At 41.1% G+C, this 15267-nt stretch overlaps 1 protein-coding gene across 8 annotated transcripts in view; it reads right to left on the reverse strand.

Moving 5' to 3' along the window:
- Positions 1-15267, reverse strand: part of UBR5 (ubiquitin protein ligase E3 component n-recognin 5) — a 104147-nt gene that overhangs the window by 47108 nt on the left and 41772 nt on the right. For all 8 annotated transcript variants that reach the window (XM_081116339.1, XM_081116338.1, XM_081116335.1 and 5 more), the window contains exons 10-20: positions 13147-13263; positions 12952-13062; positions 12216-12370; positions 11319-11436; positions 7800-7984; positions 5429-5538; positions 4632-4744; positions 3218-3361; positions 3014-3125; positions 2619-2773; positions 2158-2355 (exon numbers count right to left, since the gene is read on the reverse strand). In XM_081116339.1, coding sequence (XP_080972465.1) covers positions 2158-2355; positions 2619-2773; positions 3014-3125; positions 3218-3361; positions 4632-4744; positions 5429-5538; positions 7800-7984; positions 11319-11436; positions 12216-12370; positions 12952-13062; positions 13147-13263 — 1518 coding nt within the window. The remainder of the gene's footprint in view (positions 1-2157; positions 2356-2618; positions 2774-3013; positions 3126-3217; positions 3362-4631; positions 4745-5428; positions 5539-7799; positions 7985-11318; positions 11437-12215; positions 12371-12951; positions 13063-13146; positions 13264-15267) is intronic.

Consider the following 15267-nt stretch of genomic DNA (forward strand, 5'->3'; position numbering starts at 1 on the left):
CTCACTGTGAGTATCAACACCACACTCGCTGAGTTACAAGCAAAGAAGTTTACTCTGCATCACTGTATGCTGCATTTTTCACTTATTCTTATAGCAAAAGGCAGGGAGAGGAGCGTTCACTAAAATAATTCTTGCAGATCTACTATGCACCAAGTCCTGAGATACAAAGATAAATGATAACATACTTTACCCCTACCTGTGGGATGAAGACACATTTTATCTTTACCCTTGAGAAGCTGACAAAGTGAAGGGGTCACAGAATCAAATGCCTGTAGAAGCATCTGAAGTGATATAAATGAGTGGAGGAGGCTGGTTGTAAAAAGAGAACACAAACTGTGTAATAAATAAATGGCAGCAACATTTGGACTCAGAGCAATAAATTTTAAGTAGCAGGAGCTACAATGAATTGGAGACCAAGACAACACCCATTCTAGTTTTCCTCCAAACCCGGTCAATGCTCCTTCTTAGTCCCTCACGCAGGTTCCTCATGATCCTCCTGGCACTTAAATGCTGGGTCTATTCCCATGGCTGAGTCCTTAGGCCGTTTCTCCATAAACTAGGTAATTTCATCACAGTTCCTTTAAACATCACAGATAACATACTAACCCCTCCTAAGTGTATTTCTCCAGCTTGGTCCTCTCTCTCCTGGTCTTCAGACTTACACATCTACCTCTCTATGCACCAAATCCTCTTGGACATCTGAAAGGCACCTTAAATCTAACAAGTCCAGAACAAAACTCCTGGTATCACACCCCACCCCCGAGCGTGCTTCATCACTAGTCTTCATCTCCACGATGGAGATTTCATTTTTCCAAACCGGGTCACCCTCTCGCCTCCTCTATTCAGCACCCTCTACTTACCCATAAGCAAATCCTGTTGGCTCCACTTTAAAACAGATCTAGTACATCCAGAATCTAATCACTTCTGAATCACAACTACCTCCTGGGCCAAGCCATCACCACCTCCCCTAGATTATTTTAACAGCCTCCTATCAGGCCTCCCTACTTCCCCCGTCCCCCAAGTACTCCCAGCATGTCAGCAGTGATCCTCTCTGGGTCCAATCAGCTCAATCTCTGCTCACATTGCTCCAACTTCCAAAGGTGTTACCTACGCATCTAACAAATTAGCAACATGTTCAAAATGAACTCCTCCTCCTCCCTCTGGTTCCTCCTTCAGTTTCCTCTCTGTGTCAACCACACCCACACCAGAAGGGTGCAACTCCTTCCTTTCATTTACTGCTGGCACCCAGTCATCAAGCTTCATAGTTTCTCCTTCCTTAATCTCTCAAATCTACCCCTCTTCCTCATTCCAGGAGTTCAAGCTTTGTTTCTCACTGGATGACTGTACTGGCCTTTTTATCTGGCCTCTGAACTTCTGTCCCCTGTCAACAGCTAATTTTCCTGGTGAAAAGCCAGCTTAAATTCCTTCTCCTCCTAGCTTCCAGGGGAACTCTCACACCCCTTAGGTTAGCACACAAGACACCCTAGTGCCTTTCTCCAGGTTTATCAGTGCCACTCACTAATCTTTATGAGCCGTACCTTTTGGTTCTATTAAAAGAATGTGCATGCCCTAGCTGTGTGGCTCCATGGTTAGTGGCTCCACGGTCAGCCCACGCACCAAAAGGTAGCGGGCTCGAATCGATTCCCAGTCAAGGGCACATACCTGGGTGGCACATTAGATCCCTGGCCCCAGCGGGAGCTTGTTCCAGAGGCAACGAATCAATGTGTCTCTCTCACATGGATGCTTCTCTCTCTCCCCTGGCCCTCCCTTCTACTCTCTAAAATTCAATGCAAAAAATATCCTGGGTGAGGATCAGCCAAAACAAACACGAAAGAACATACACGTGACCTCCAATGCCTGCGAGAATACGTCCCCCTTCATCTTGTGTCCAGGACACCCCTCTGATTACTCAGAGCTCTGTACAGGCATCACCTCCTCAGAGAAGCCTTCTCTACAGTCACAGTCTGATTTGTATGTCACCACACTGTGTATGCCTCAAACATTTAAACTGCATTTAACCACTGGTTTACTCATCTCTCTTGTCCTAATAGACTATTAGCTCCTGTAGGGAGGGGCAATGAACGATTATTCAAGACTGTTTCCCTGAACTCGTGTCTTCTGAATTCAAGCATCAAGTAGTTTCCAAAGCCACATTACCTCTACAGCCATGATGATAATAGCAGCTTTCTTCTTGATTGTTGAATTGGCAGGAAGGTTTACTAAAGAATGCACACCCATTCCAAGACTACTGATAGGTGGAAGATCAAGCCAATCCGGGTCCCTGATTCCTCCCATGCAGTCTTTGGCCATTGGGTAGATAGTACCATTTCCATCTCGAAGAATTATGGGAGACTCCTGTGAGAGAGAAAACAATAGAATTTGGTTACCAATTCAAAACTGTACCTCTGAGTTTCACAACAGGTATCATTTTAAAATTAGATTATGTGTGTGTGTGTATTAGTAATAATGACCGAATAAGAAACATAGTGTTCAAATGTGCTGAAAAATCTAAATTCTTCAATCGTTTAATAACAAGCAAACTAGAGCCAGACCCTAAGCATCACATAAATGGCAATGTTGTCATGTCACCTTTCAAAAGCAAACATAAGCCTCTGTACCTGTCCAGCAGTGAAAATGGCTACATTCCTCTCATTCTGACCAAGGAAAGCAATGCTGCTTGTGGGGAAATTGTTTTCCTGCTCTGCTTTTCCTGTAGCAAGATCAAAGATACAGTACCGTACCCAATTTCCAGTCTTCAAAACAGCATGCACACCTTCAGAAACATATAAATGTAAACAAATTATTACGTATCTTTAGTCATCTCCAATAAGCACTACCAAATTTTGACTTCTCTGTTCACATTTGTAAATCAATTCCAACAAATACGTTTTATTCCGTGACATCACACAAAGGGACTAAAAACTCTGAAATGCCTCAAACCATTCTGTTCATTTGCTGCACAATGTTAAGGCAATATAGTGTGTGCCAGATGAAAAACTTGTGGAATCTTTACCTTTGGAATCTACATTCACTGCTAATATTTCTGTTTTTTCAGGTATACAAAGCTTTTTAGGAGTCCTTTGGAAACAGTCAGGAACTTTCGGTGTTCCACCCGTTTTGACAACCTGCATGACACAAAAGTTCTGCTCTCAAATCCCGTAACACCCTCAAGGCATCAGTCCCAATATTCACCCCTGAGTGAGTCCTCTACTCTTACCTGCAGTTCATCGATTCTCAGTAACCTACAATCCTGCAGGAGAGAAGAAGGGTCTGCATCGGAGCCCGAGCTGCTCTGACAGTTTGTATTACTGGACGTTCCTGGAAATTTTACAGCAACATAGGCACCATCCACTTTTAGCACCTAGAAATACAGGTAAATGTGCTCAAATTAATAATCTAAATGAAATGAATATGCAAATGGTATTCACTGAATTAATTTAACACTGAGACATTTAATTCCTTATGTTTAATAATCACCAAGTTATGAAACTAACCTGAACAGACTCACCAAAGCTTTGTTGTTGGTTCTATTACTCAAGGCTTATTTTCCCGCAGAGCCAGTGACTACAGTTCTGGGGATGCTTAGCAATCCACGAAAAAATCAGGTATAACCCACAAAGTCCTCCCAAAACTCTTCTGTATTAGCTTAGAGCCTGCTGTGCTGAAGAACTTTTGCATGATGGTATGTTTTATTAGACCTGCACTGTCCAATATGACAGCCGTTAGTGGCTACTAAGCACATGAATTAAGAGTTAATGTGGCTGAGCAGCTGGCTTTAATGCTGTTTAATTTTACTAAATTTAATTAGCCACACATACAGCCAGAGGCTGCCATATTGGACAACACAGGTAGACAGTCAATAATGCACAGAAAGACAAGCACAGGACTTGAAACCAGAACACCCGAGTCCCACCTCTGCTATTTACTGCTTGTGATTTTGAGCCGGTGTGATCTTCTCAGAAGAAAATACCTGCCCATAAGCTACAGTTCTATTTTAAGAATCAAACAGACTAGAGTGTGCAAAAGGTCTTTGTAAACTGCAGAGGGTGGTGTATCTACTTGCTCCTTAAGGAACAAGCGAAAGACCATCACAATTCAGAAATTAATAGGCAATCAGGAAAACGGTTACTCAGCAGATGTTCTACAGGTATAGATCCATTTTGGTTTTAGGTAGATGTGGAGAGAAAGGGGAAACAATGACATTCCAGTTGGCACTCTACTACTAGGTTTCCTAGAAGGTAGGATGCTCTCCAGAAAGAAGGGGAGAGAAAATGGAAGGTGACTTAGAGTAGTAAGATTTTTAAATGTCATGGAAGATGATCTCCATTAGGACTGTCTTATAGTTCCAAAGAATGGACTCTATCAGAAAGTAATTTCTCTCTTTTCATCTAAAATTATTCCAAAGTAACATTTTCTTAAGAAGCAACACAGTATAAATGTGCGTGGAGAGGCATCATAACCACCTGCTCATCTGTCCCGCAGAGGAGATACCCGCATGCAATTAAGGGCTGGGGCTCACGGTGAAAACACAGCAGCTTTGAGACAAGAGCTGAGAGCTCGCCACCCAGATGCCCGGGTCCCCAACACCCTCACGGCTGCTAGAGCTCCACTGCCAAGAGCCGCGAGCGCACCTTGCCCACGGGAACGTTCTTCACGTCCTCCACGAACACGACCTCCCGCAGCGACCACTGCTCCTCGTTCACCTTCTCCTCCTCCTTCGGGGCGGGCGTGGAGCGGCGGCGTTCTTAGGCAACAACAAAACGTAAGTACCGAAAAGAAAACGCGCGGGAGACCCCGGAGCTCATCTAGATCTATGGACAGGCAGTCACGGTAAGGGCTACGCACTGAGGCGCCTAAACTAACGGCACGGACTGCTGCGTGGCAAGCAGGGCCTCCCGGGCCGCGCCTCCCGAGGAATTCGGGAGAAACAGCCCGGCCTGCCGCTCGCCTAACCACAGTGCCGCCACCGCCTGCGAGGAAGACACGCAAAGCTACTCTGGACCGTCAAGGTCAGGGCTGTCTACACAGCTCCTGGAAAAGCAAGCCGTGCTGGGCTGCTCTTACAACTGTCACATAGCTGGTAAAGTCTAACTTTCCATTTCAGCTGCAAAATGCTACCCAATCTGAGCAAAAGTTGTGACAGAGCCATAGGCAATTTACAGTAACATCCTCAGCAAAGCGGCGCAGAGGTCTAGCCGGGGGTAGCTATTCCCGCCTGTCACTGAGATGCGTTTTACATGCCGCAAGAAACCACAAGGCTCAAAAACAGCAGCAATAGTCAATGCTGTAAATAGTATTTTTTCATTTAAATAAAGTGGCAAGGACACAAAATCAAACCAGTAGAAACACAATTTCTAAAAACAGAGATTAAAACTGGTAGGGGCCGCCTGGAGCGAGGACAGGCCTGGCGAGCAGCGGGCCGACTTACTGTAAGGCATGGACGCGCTGCTGGCGATGGACGACGCGTCGCTGCACGTGGACGCGGGCGACGGCGGCGGGCCCATTTCCGTCTTCACCGGCTCCTGCTTGCTTTCAGGCCTGAGGACAGAAAGGAGACTCTCCTTACAATCGGGAAAAGAAGTACTAGGAACTGCTCAAATGGTTTACTTTTTAAAACTCAAGTATATTCTTATATAAGGGAATAAAATACTAAAAACTTGTACAAACTGGTGTATTTTTAGGACTCAAGGTACTGAAGAAGGTACACAGTGCCTACTTCAACTTTTTAGTACTATTTTAAAGTAGGAAAGAAAAATATACCACATAAAGCTATCAAGAACTTGGAACAATGCTTCAGATAAGCCTTATCGAGGAGTAACAATGAAAGCTACATCATTTATCATCGTAGCTTTATCACAAGCCTCCAGCAAGCAAGCTTCACATTTCAGTGAACCCTGATGTGGACACAGCAATTTGACTGAAAAAAACGGTAAAGGCAAATAAATAAAAACACCCACTAGATGATTAATTTCTTGGAGTTCAAAGAAGGAACTCTACTCACAATGGTTTACCAAAACTTATTCTTGAACCATCTGGTGATGAACCATCACCTGCTATAACTGAGAAATTACAGAATTAATAAACTACCCCTCTTCATTGGGTTATTCATTAATTATACTTAAGAAGAAAACTATAGAAACTACACAATATTCTGCAGATGGTAAAAACAAGTATATTTATTCATTAAAGGGCAGAAGTAGATTTTCAGTCAGAAAAGTCACTGTTATTCAGAATGTGTTAAATACAGATCATCCTGGTATATATTATAATCAGGGACATCTCCTTACCCCCACCAGGAATCTCACTTGGGTTTAGAAAAACAGTCCACAGAAAACCAGGACTGTTTCTACCAGCAGAGTCAAGAGCTCTGTGCAAGCACATGAACTGCTCATACATACCTTGTGGTGGAAGCAAGTCCATCCTGACTAATCACTACATGCCTTTAAAGTAAATGCACTTCAATGGCTTGCAAAGAGTAGATAGACATGAAAATGATTATCTTCTTAACATTTAATTTCACTTAGTTCTTTTACTAAATTTATTAATATAGATGGCGAATTTCAAGGAAGATCTTGAAAAACTTCATATGTAAAGAATTTTAAAAGCATATTCCATTGTAATTTCATTTATACTATTTATGCACATCAAAAATATCTGAAACTCTCTTAAAAAGTTTCATAAAAAATAAAAATGTGTTTTGTTACTTTTACTTTTAGGATAAAAAAAAAAAATCAATGTAATTAGGGAGAAAATCTATAAACCACTTTTTAACAACAAGACCAAACACTAAAACAAAATTTAATGAGACATAAATTACAATAGCTTTGGCTTATTAAAGATTCTTTTTTGTTTTAATCTTCACACAAGGATATGTTTTTATTGATTTTCGAGGCAGAGGGGCGAGGGGGAAGATCAATGTGAAAGAGAAACTGATCGGTTGCGGGGGGGAAAGGGAGGCATAATACACAAATATTTTTAAAGATGAGCAGATGCTTCCAACAGTACACGTGTTAAGATCTGCGTACCTGGCTCCCAAACCATAAGTCAGGCCCAGAATGTGGGCTACTTCTGTTCACATATCCCTCAGACCCAAAAGTTTGCAAATCCTTGACTGAAGTTCCCTTCCCAGCATATTTGAACTGCAAAATCCTTCCGATGCTCAAGATGCAGGCGAGATGATAGTTAGAAACTAAGATAATTAAAGAGCGAGAGGGCCCTGGCCAGGGGTTAGAGCTAAAGTCCACGGACCAAAGAGCGTGTACATGGGTTTCAGGTTCACTCCCCAGCCCCCGTCAGGGTGAGTGCAGAAGGCTACCAGTCGATGAGGCTCTCTCACATCAGTGTTTCTCCCTCCCTCCCTCCCTCTCTCTCCCTCCTTCTCCCTTTCCCTTCCTCCCTTCTACTCTCTCTGAAAAAGTAATGGAAAACATATCCTCAGGTGAGGATTAACAAAAAAAGGTGGGGGGAGTTGACCTGACATAGAAAGACTGAACACAGTTACTGCTGCACAGCACGTGCAAAAGGCATACTCAACCAACACAACAAGAACAGGAGAACCACACACCGGCATTCTGGCAATTAAACGTCAAGAACAACTACAATATATAAATATTAACCAAGCAACAAACGGTACATTTCTCCAATTCCTCTCCAAACTCCTGAGGCTCTTGAGAGAACGCACCGTGCCAGCGCTTTTCTGTGTCACGATACACCTCCAGGTCTCCCTCGCTTACCCCCTTCATGCACAGCGCAGACCACGAAGCCGTGTGAAGTCAAGGTTAGTTGGGAACAGTACTTACTTAGCCTCGGTAGTTTTGCTAGCTTTGTCCATGCTTTTCAAGCTCTCAGGAGATCTCAGTTGAAATCTACAGCTATCATTCATATTCCAAACGGACTCCATTAAGACACCCACTTTAGGAATCCCAGCACTGATTGAAAAGGCAACTGCTCCAGCATGATAGAGAGGATTATTTCTCAAGCACACCTGGCAAACAAAAGAAAAGTCACCATGGAGATGACAAACTAGAAGTGTTATTTCAAACATGTATAAAAATACAATATATAAAAGTATATTGCTTCCCCAGTTTGCCAAATGCAATCTTACACAACCAAGAGGGTGATGAAACACAGGCTTAAAGGTCTCCATTAAAAAAATGTGCTCCCAAAATAAGGAGCAGGAATAATTTTAGCACATTTGCTAAAAATTAAAATTTCAGGCAGCAAATATTCTGACATTCTGCTATAAGGAAACAATAGAAATAGCAAAGAAAACACAAACAAGGTAACTTAAAAAGTGAAGTGTGAACAAAACAACTGCACATTTTTGTCTGTTTCTTATAATTTGAATTTTCTTAATTCACGACCCTACATAGGCTCTAGCACCTCCTATCTATTGATGTTTGTTTCCCACCAAAGGCTGTTGTTTTCTACAGGCCAGAAGCTTCCCTAGATAATGTAACTTTTCTTTTAATTAAATGAGTATACAGACAATGTAGCATCTAGTTGAGTTCAGGAGTGAACAAGCTATACACTGTGACTGCCAGGGAACACCCTGAAACCAATAACCTGCAAGGTGGCACTGGCACACGCACTAATGATAGCTCCAAAAATGACATGAACATTATTTCTGGAAATCTCTTGATTCTCTAGTAGCCCAATCTCACTGACATTGTTTAGTTGTCCAATAACTAGTGATTATGATGTACATCACAGTGGCATATATGAAGATCCTGGTTTTTGGTGATTTATACTTTTGGTAAGTATGAGAACTGAAAATACTAGCAGAGTCTCAGTTCCCTCAAAGAATAGTTGCATCTCACTAAGGTACTTCTGTAACCTCTAATGAACAGTTCCTTTTTCTTTTCTTTTTTTAATAAATCTTTATTGATTTTAGAGAGAGGAAGGGAGGGGGAGAGAGACAGAAACATCAATGATGAGAGAGTCACTGATCGGCTGCCTCCTGCACACCCCCTGCTGGGGATCAAGCCGGCAACCCGGGCATGTGCCCCGACCGGGAATCGAACCTCGATCTCCTGGATCCTAGGTTGATGCTCAACCACCGAGCCACACCGGCCAGGCTAATAAATAGTTCTTAATAGTTAACTTCTTGAAAAAGGTATGTCCTGCTTTGTTGTGACTTAAAGGGAAGTTTCATCCACAAATTTTCAGAAAAGACTGGTGGAAAGCTTAAAGGCTGAAAGAGGAGCAGTAAGAAAGGTGGCTGTAACTGAGAGAGAAATGTGGCAGGACACATGCATTCTAACAAAAATAAATGCACCTTAAAGACCAGGAGGTGTGTATCCAGGGTCAAGCTTATAACAAGACATACAATGAAAATACAAGCATACCTCAGAGGTATCATGGGTTCTGTCCCACACTGCCGCAAAAACAGCAGTATTGCAATAAAGCAAGTCTCACAAATTTTTTTGGTTTCCCAGCGCATATAAAAGTTGCTTACACTATATATTGTAGTCTATTAGGTGTGCAATAGCATTATGTCTTAAAAAAAAAAAGAATATACCTTAATTTTAAAATACTTTATTCCTAAAATGCCAACCATCATCTGAGCCTGTTGGAAAATGGTGCTGACTTCTTGATGCAGTTGCCACAAACCTTCAATTTGTAAAAAAACACAGTATCTGCAAAGCACGATAAAAGGTGGTATGCCTGTACATTTCTCTCAACAGCTCTGGCATGAATACATGTGTAGCTGAAAACTCTAAATGATCAGTAATTCTCTCTGATGGTAACAATTCTCTCTCCTTGTCCTGTGGCTGTCTTAACCCTCCAGTTTTCTACAACTTCAATACAAAAACTTACTTCCACATCAAATATTTTAATATGTTGCTATCTTTTGGCAATTTAGTGCCAAGCTATTTTATTAGCTTCTCTTCAGCACATCTTTAAAGTACTTGTTCAGCTCTCCCTGTCTATAGCAATGCCACCCTATAACAAGGAACTTTGAAAATGCCTGAAAGCAGTCTCTGAACTAACTAGGAAAAGGGGAGCCCCAAGGAGAGGGAGGTGCCTAAAGCGAATGACATATTCAAAATAGCGGGTAACTGCTGAAAACTTCCTAGCTGGAAGACCAAGAGAGGATCAGAACAAGACAACCATGAGTAAGGCAAAAACAAAAGCCACAAAGAACAGCTCCATTTCAGCTGGGTTTTGGACAAAAGTAACAGCTAAAATAGTGACAACTTTTTAAGACAGAGAATATAATACCATGAACAAAGTAATATGAATGAAAGTGCCAGATGAGGAACTTAGCTCCACATTATGTAATAAAACCCGCCCTTTGTTTAAGTGTCAGGGATTATAAAGTCCTTAAACATTCATGGCAGCACTTGCTAGAATGAATATGAACATCAAGTTTACCCTGAACACAAACTTCTCTGAGAGTCTCATGAACCAGACATGTTACAATAGCCCTCAAACTCCCCTATTAAACATTACTGAGAACCTAACAACCTCCTGTTCATGTGGGTCATATATAGCTGGTTTGTAATATATTATTAGTTAAAACTGAGAAATTTTAAAATATATATTTAACAGTCATAAACCCCACATTAATATGAACAATTTTTATGAACAATACATTTTCAAAGAATCAGCGAGAAAAGTGGCACTGTTTGCATTTTTACGAATCTCTTAATGTCAGATTTAATAGAAGTCAGCTGGATTCCCATGTCTGATTCTGCATCCAATCTGCTGTGATGTTACTTTGAGTCAAGAACGTGAAGACAATTCAGCCTCACACAGCTATGTAATTGGAGAAAGATGGACTCTGCAGACTCCTGGAAAGAACTGAGAAGCCAGCTGGGGAACTAGGAAAATCACCTTCCACAGATACCTGTAGGAGCCTAAACCATCTGAGTCAAAAACCAGAAACTGGTGGAAACATGGGTAATGTGAAGAAGCCTCCAGTCTCATGCTGATAACGTCCCCAGAGAGCAGTATGTTGTAAACAGCTTGGTCATTAAGAATCATCTGGAATGTATGTTAAACACAATGGTGCCTGGGCCCTACCACCAGACAAACTGAAGGAACGTTTCAGGTAAGAGGCTCCAGACTCAGCATGTAAGTACCAAATGCTTATAACCAGACAAGTCTGGGAACCCTGCCCCACAGGGAAACCTCCTGACATTGGGGCAGACTCTAAATGTTACTCGACTACTGAAAAAAGTGACATGCCACATTCATGCTGCCGGAACCTGGTCCTTTAAATGATGTTCATTTGTAAAACTGCTTAGAGGGGACTTACCGGAGAAGAAAGAGAAACAATGTCCCTTAGAACAGGATTAATTCTCATCACTTACCTGGGTACCAACAGTGATGTTCGGCATTGAAGAAATACCAGCACTAGACTTGGGCTTTTTATTTTTTGCTCTAGCTTTCTCTAACATTTTTTTCCTTTGACTAAAAGGGACTACACCCCTGAAAAGAAAAGGCATAACTTGGTCAAATAAGCAGCAAAAAAACCCATCAAACAAATATGAAATTATACTTATTACTTAGGCACTTCTGAAATATATTCCTTCTCCAATATTTTTGCTTCAGAATATTAACATGTTCAACTTATTCTTAATTATAACTTGATCAAAGGTTTAATAATAGCTGGGTCCATTTTTATTAAACCTTTAGGATTAAAACTTACAGAAAATTCATCAGTTGGTATTTTATTCCAAATAATTATATTTCATTAGATTTCCCTATATATTATTTCTGCCAATGCAAATTTACTGATGCCTTAAAACACAACTGAGAATACACTTAAAGTTCTTTTTTAATAGAATACCTAAGGCATAGACTATACTTAACCCTTAAAATTACATTTTAGGTAACACTGTTGAATGAAAAAGTACCCTATAACCTGTGTTTTCAATTATATAAAAGCAAAGTACACATTTATGTATAGGAAGGAAAGACTAAAATACCACCAAATATTAAGAGTAGTTGTATCTTTGGGGTGTAGGATTATAGGTGACTTTTGTTTCTACTTTGTATTCCTATAAAATTTCATAATTATAGTCACTAAGTATGTATTGTTTCTGTAAACTTCTCTTTTAAGGTATTTTTAATGTCACTTTGCTGCAAAGTGAAACTTCCCCTCTGAAGAGTCATCTCTTGCTCATCTTCTCATATTGGTATTTCACTACTCAAAGCACCTACTGATGCACATAAAGCATTCCCTGAGCCTCCTCCCTGATACTCACCACCAATATAAACTGTTTTCTAGCTGGGCGCAGGTGTAAAGGGCACAGCAATGTAAAGAAACTATCCGTTCACCTTGAAGTTCTGAATAAGTCTGTGCAGTGTGTTCTAATTTAGAAGCCACAGAACTTAACGTTTCATCCACCCAGGTAGCAACCTAAGGAACAAAATTAAAGTTTTAAACAAAAACAATATTTTCAAAAGAACTGTCATCAAAATGTAATACTCTATGGACTGGAATTCTAAAATATTTTCAGCTAAATGCTACAAAAATAAAGTAATTCAGAAAAGGTTCTTAGTAAGACTAGAAAGTAAAATACTTTCTTTACAGAAATAAATCACAATAGCAGTTACTGAAATGAATGTCTAAAGCCAGGTAAGGCATTCATCAAAAGTAAACATTTGCTCCAACAATTTTTAAAAGAATTTAATGACTCCTTTAAAGCCAAACTGATGATGTGAGGTGTAATATTCATACCTTCTCCATCTATGATGCAATCTCAAGTTACAATGCTTTTCACATCTCTCTGTCAGCACTTACCCTGAATACTTTTTCCTTCCCTTAAAGTAGGAAGATACCTCTAGAGGTGGGTTATAATACAGAGATAAACAAGCAACAGAAAGGTTATACGCTGGGTTACTCTAAAGCCGAGACACTTTGTACGTGTGGATCTAGTTAGAAAGACAGCAAATGAGCAGAGAATCAAGAACTTAAGCTCAGTGCAAAGTGTTTCCTACCTTGTTGTTTTCTGTAGCTACCGTTGCTCTTATGCTATTTGCAGACAGCAGGACTATCTTTTCATTGGTTAGCCCCAAAAATGTTGCTCGTGGATGATGTAATGAAGGATTCTTTGAAAGCATAAGAAAAGCGATCAGCATTTTATACGTTGGTATGTAGAACTATTCAGTGAGAGATTTAACATAACCAAATACCTGTGCATTTCTGTAAGGCTCAGACTCACTCCACTTCCACTGATAAAGTTCTCCTTTACTGCTAACAGCCAAAAGCTCAGAATAGAGAGCCCCAATACAGATGAATTTTGTCCCATCCTATAAAGTAAAAATACAATGGTATAAATGTAACAGTTGCCAAACCTAATGGCTTGAATCCAATTACTACATAAGACCTGGGTTCATTACATGAACACATAAACCACAGCTACGCAAGTCCTCAGCACAGCCTGCAAGGCCCTCCAGAACGGGCCCAGGTCCCTCCCTCCAGTCACACTGGCTTTCTTCCCGCTCCTGGGCCATGTCCACCAGGATCCCACCATGTCCCTGTTCTCTTGTCTTATTTCTTGCGTGACTCCCTCCCTCTCCTCAATCAAGTCTGCTCAAATGAGACCTTCTCTTACCACACTACCTATAAAACCACCACTCATATATTTATCTCCTTACTCTGCTTCCTAGCATTTCACAACAACATATTACTTTAACTCATTTACAGTCGACCTCGCTGGAATATAATGAGCTTTGTACTTTCGCCACCGTATCCCCAGTTCTCAGAACAGTGCACACAGCAGGCAAAGCAGGGAATGCTGAGTGTGAAAAGGTGCCTCTCTGCAGGCCCCTCCAAGCCGCTAAAACAAATGTCTATGTTGGTTTTTTAAGGTAGAAGTTTGTTTAGTTCTAAGGCAATGCACATGCAATGAATTGGAATGCAATTAAATTATAAAAAGCTTGGACAATAAGTGTAAATAAACAATATCAATGATAATTTTTTAAACATAAGACCGATATGATCACAGTCATGAAGCTACCCAGAAATCTCACTGCAAAACTTGCCAGTAACAGATTTCAGCTTGTACTTTTTGCTACTGGTCTATACACCTCTCTCTTTGGAATTCTGGCTCCAGGGTATGCTAAACTAATGGTGTCTTTATGGCTTTCTGTCAAATTCCAATCTTATTTGGTCAGATGGCTTACAGTGCTCAGCTAAAGCCCATGAATTCTGCTGAGATTTTAAATGTAATAATAACAGATTATGAATTAGAGTTTAGGATATATTCATAGAAGTGGGATCACTGGGTCAAATGGCAGTTCCAGTTTTAAGTTTTTGAGGCAACTCCACACTGTTTTCCATAGCACCAGCAATGTACTAGGGTTAACATTTCCCCTCACACTTCCTTCTCAACCCCCTTGATTCAAAGAAGGATAGAATCAGATCAAAGGAGTCCAAAATCTGGACCCAACTCTTACTAAATATGTGACTTCAGGTAACTCACGTAATTTTTCTGAACCCATTTCTTCCACTCGAAAATGAGTATGACAACACATATGGAGATGGGAATGGTAAAAACCAAATAAAGTAACATATAAAGTACACAGCACAGAGCCCAGCACAAGTAAGTGATCAATCCATTCAACCATCATTACTCAGCTCCCCTGACTTCATCTCCTACTCACCCAGAAAGCACAAGCCTCCTGAATATTCCCACTTCTAGTCTTATTTAATGAAAAACACCCCATCCCAGAGAAAGCAGTGTCCTTCTCCATTTAAAGATAGCACACACACACTGGATACAACTCTTTTAACCCCAACAACCATCCAAGCCAACCTCTCCTTCAATCCTACTCACAGTAAGTGAATTATCACCTTACCAGCTTTCCTTAACAGCCACAACTGCTCTTACCACAGCTGTGTCACTGCCCCATGCGTTTCATCAACCCTCCTTCCCTTTAACTTCTCTTTGAACCATGCGACCCTGGTCACCATCAGTTCTAGAGCTGCCTCTCCCCCTTATTTATAGGTACCACTCTCTATTAGTCTTCCTCCCAATTTTCCTGACTTTTCTCCATCTCCTTCCTACACCCCCTACCCCAGAGCCTGTCCCTGTCTCTTTATTCAAATTATGTCCCACCCTCCACCTGGGTGACTGCATCCTAGGGCACCATGCTTTTAAACATGGAAGGCTCCTGTCTCCAGGCTAACCTGCAAGAGCTCTCTACCTGATGCCTTAAAATACTGTCAAGTTGTCACACCAAATGCATCAGCTCCTCCAGAGCTGCACGTCTCCTGCAGTCCCCAATCAAAACGAATGACATCCACAACCC

The sequence above is a fragment of the Miniopterus schreibersii genome (genome assembly GCF_964146895.1).
Source record: "Miniopterus schreibersii genome assembly, chromosome: 17".
Classification (NCBI taxonomy): Eukaryota; Metazoa; Chordata; class Mammalia; order Chiroptera; family Miniopteridae; genus Miniopterus; species Miniopterus schreibersii.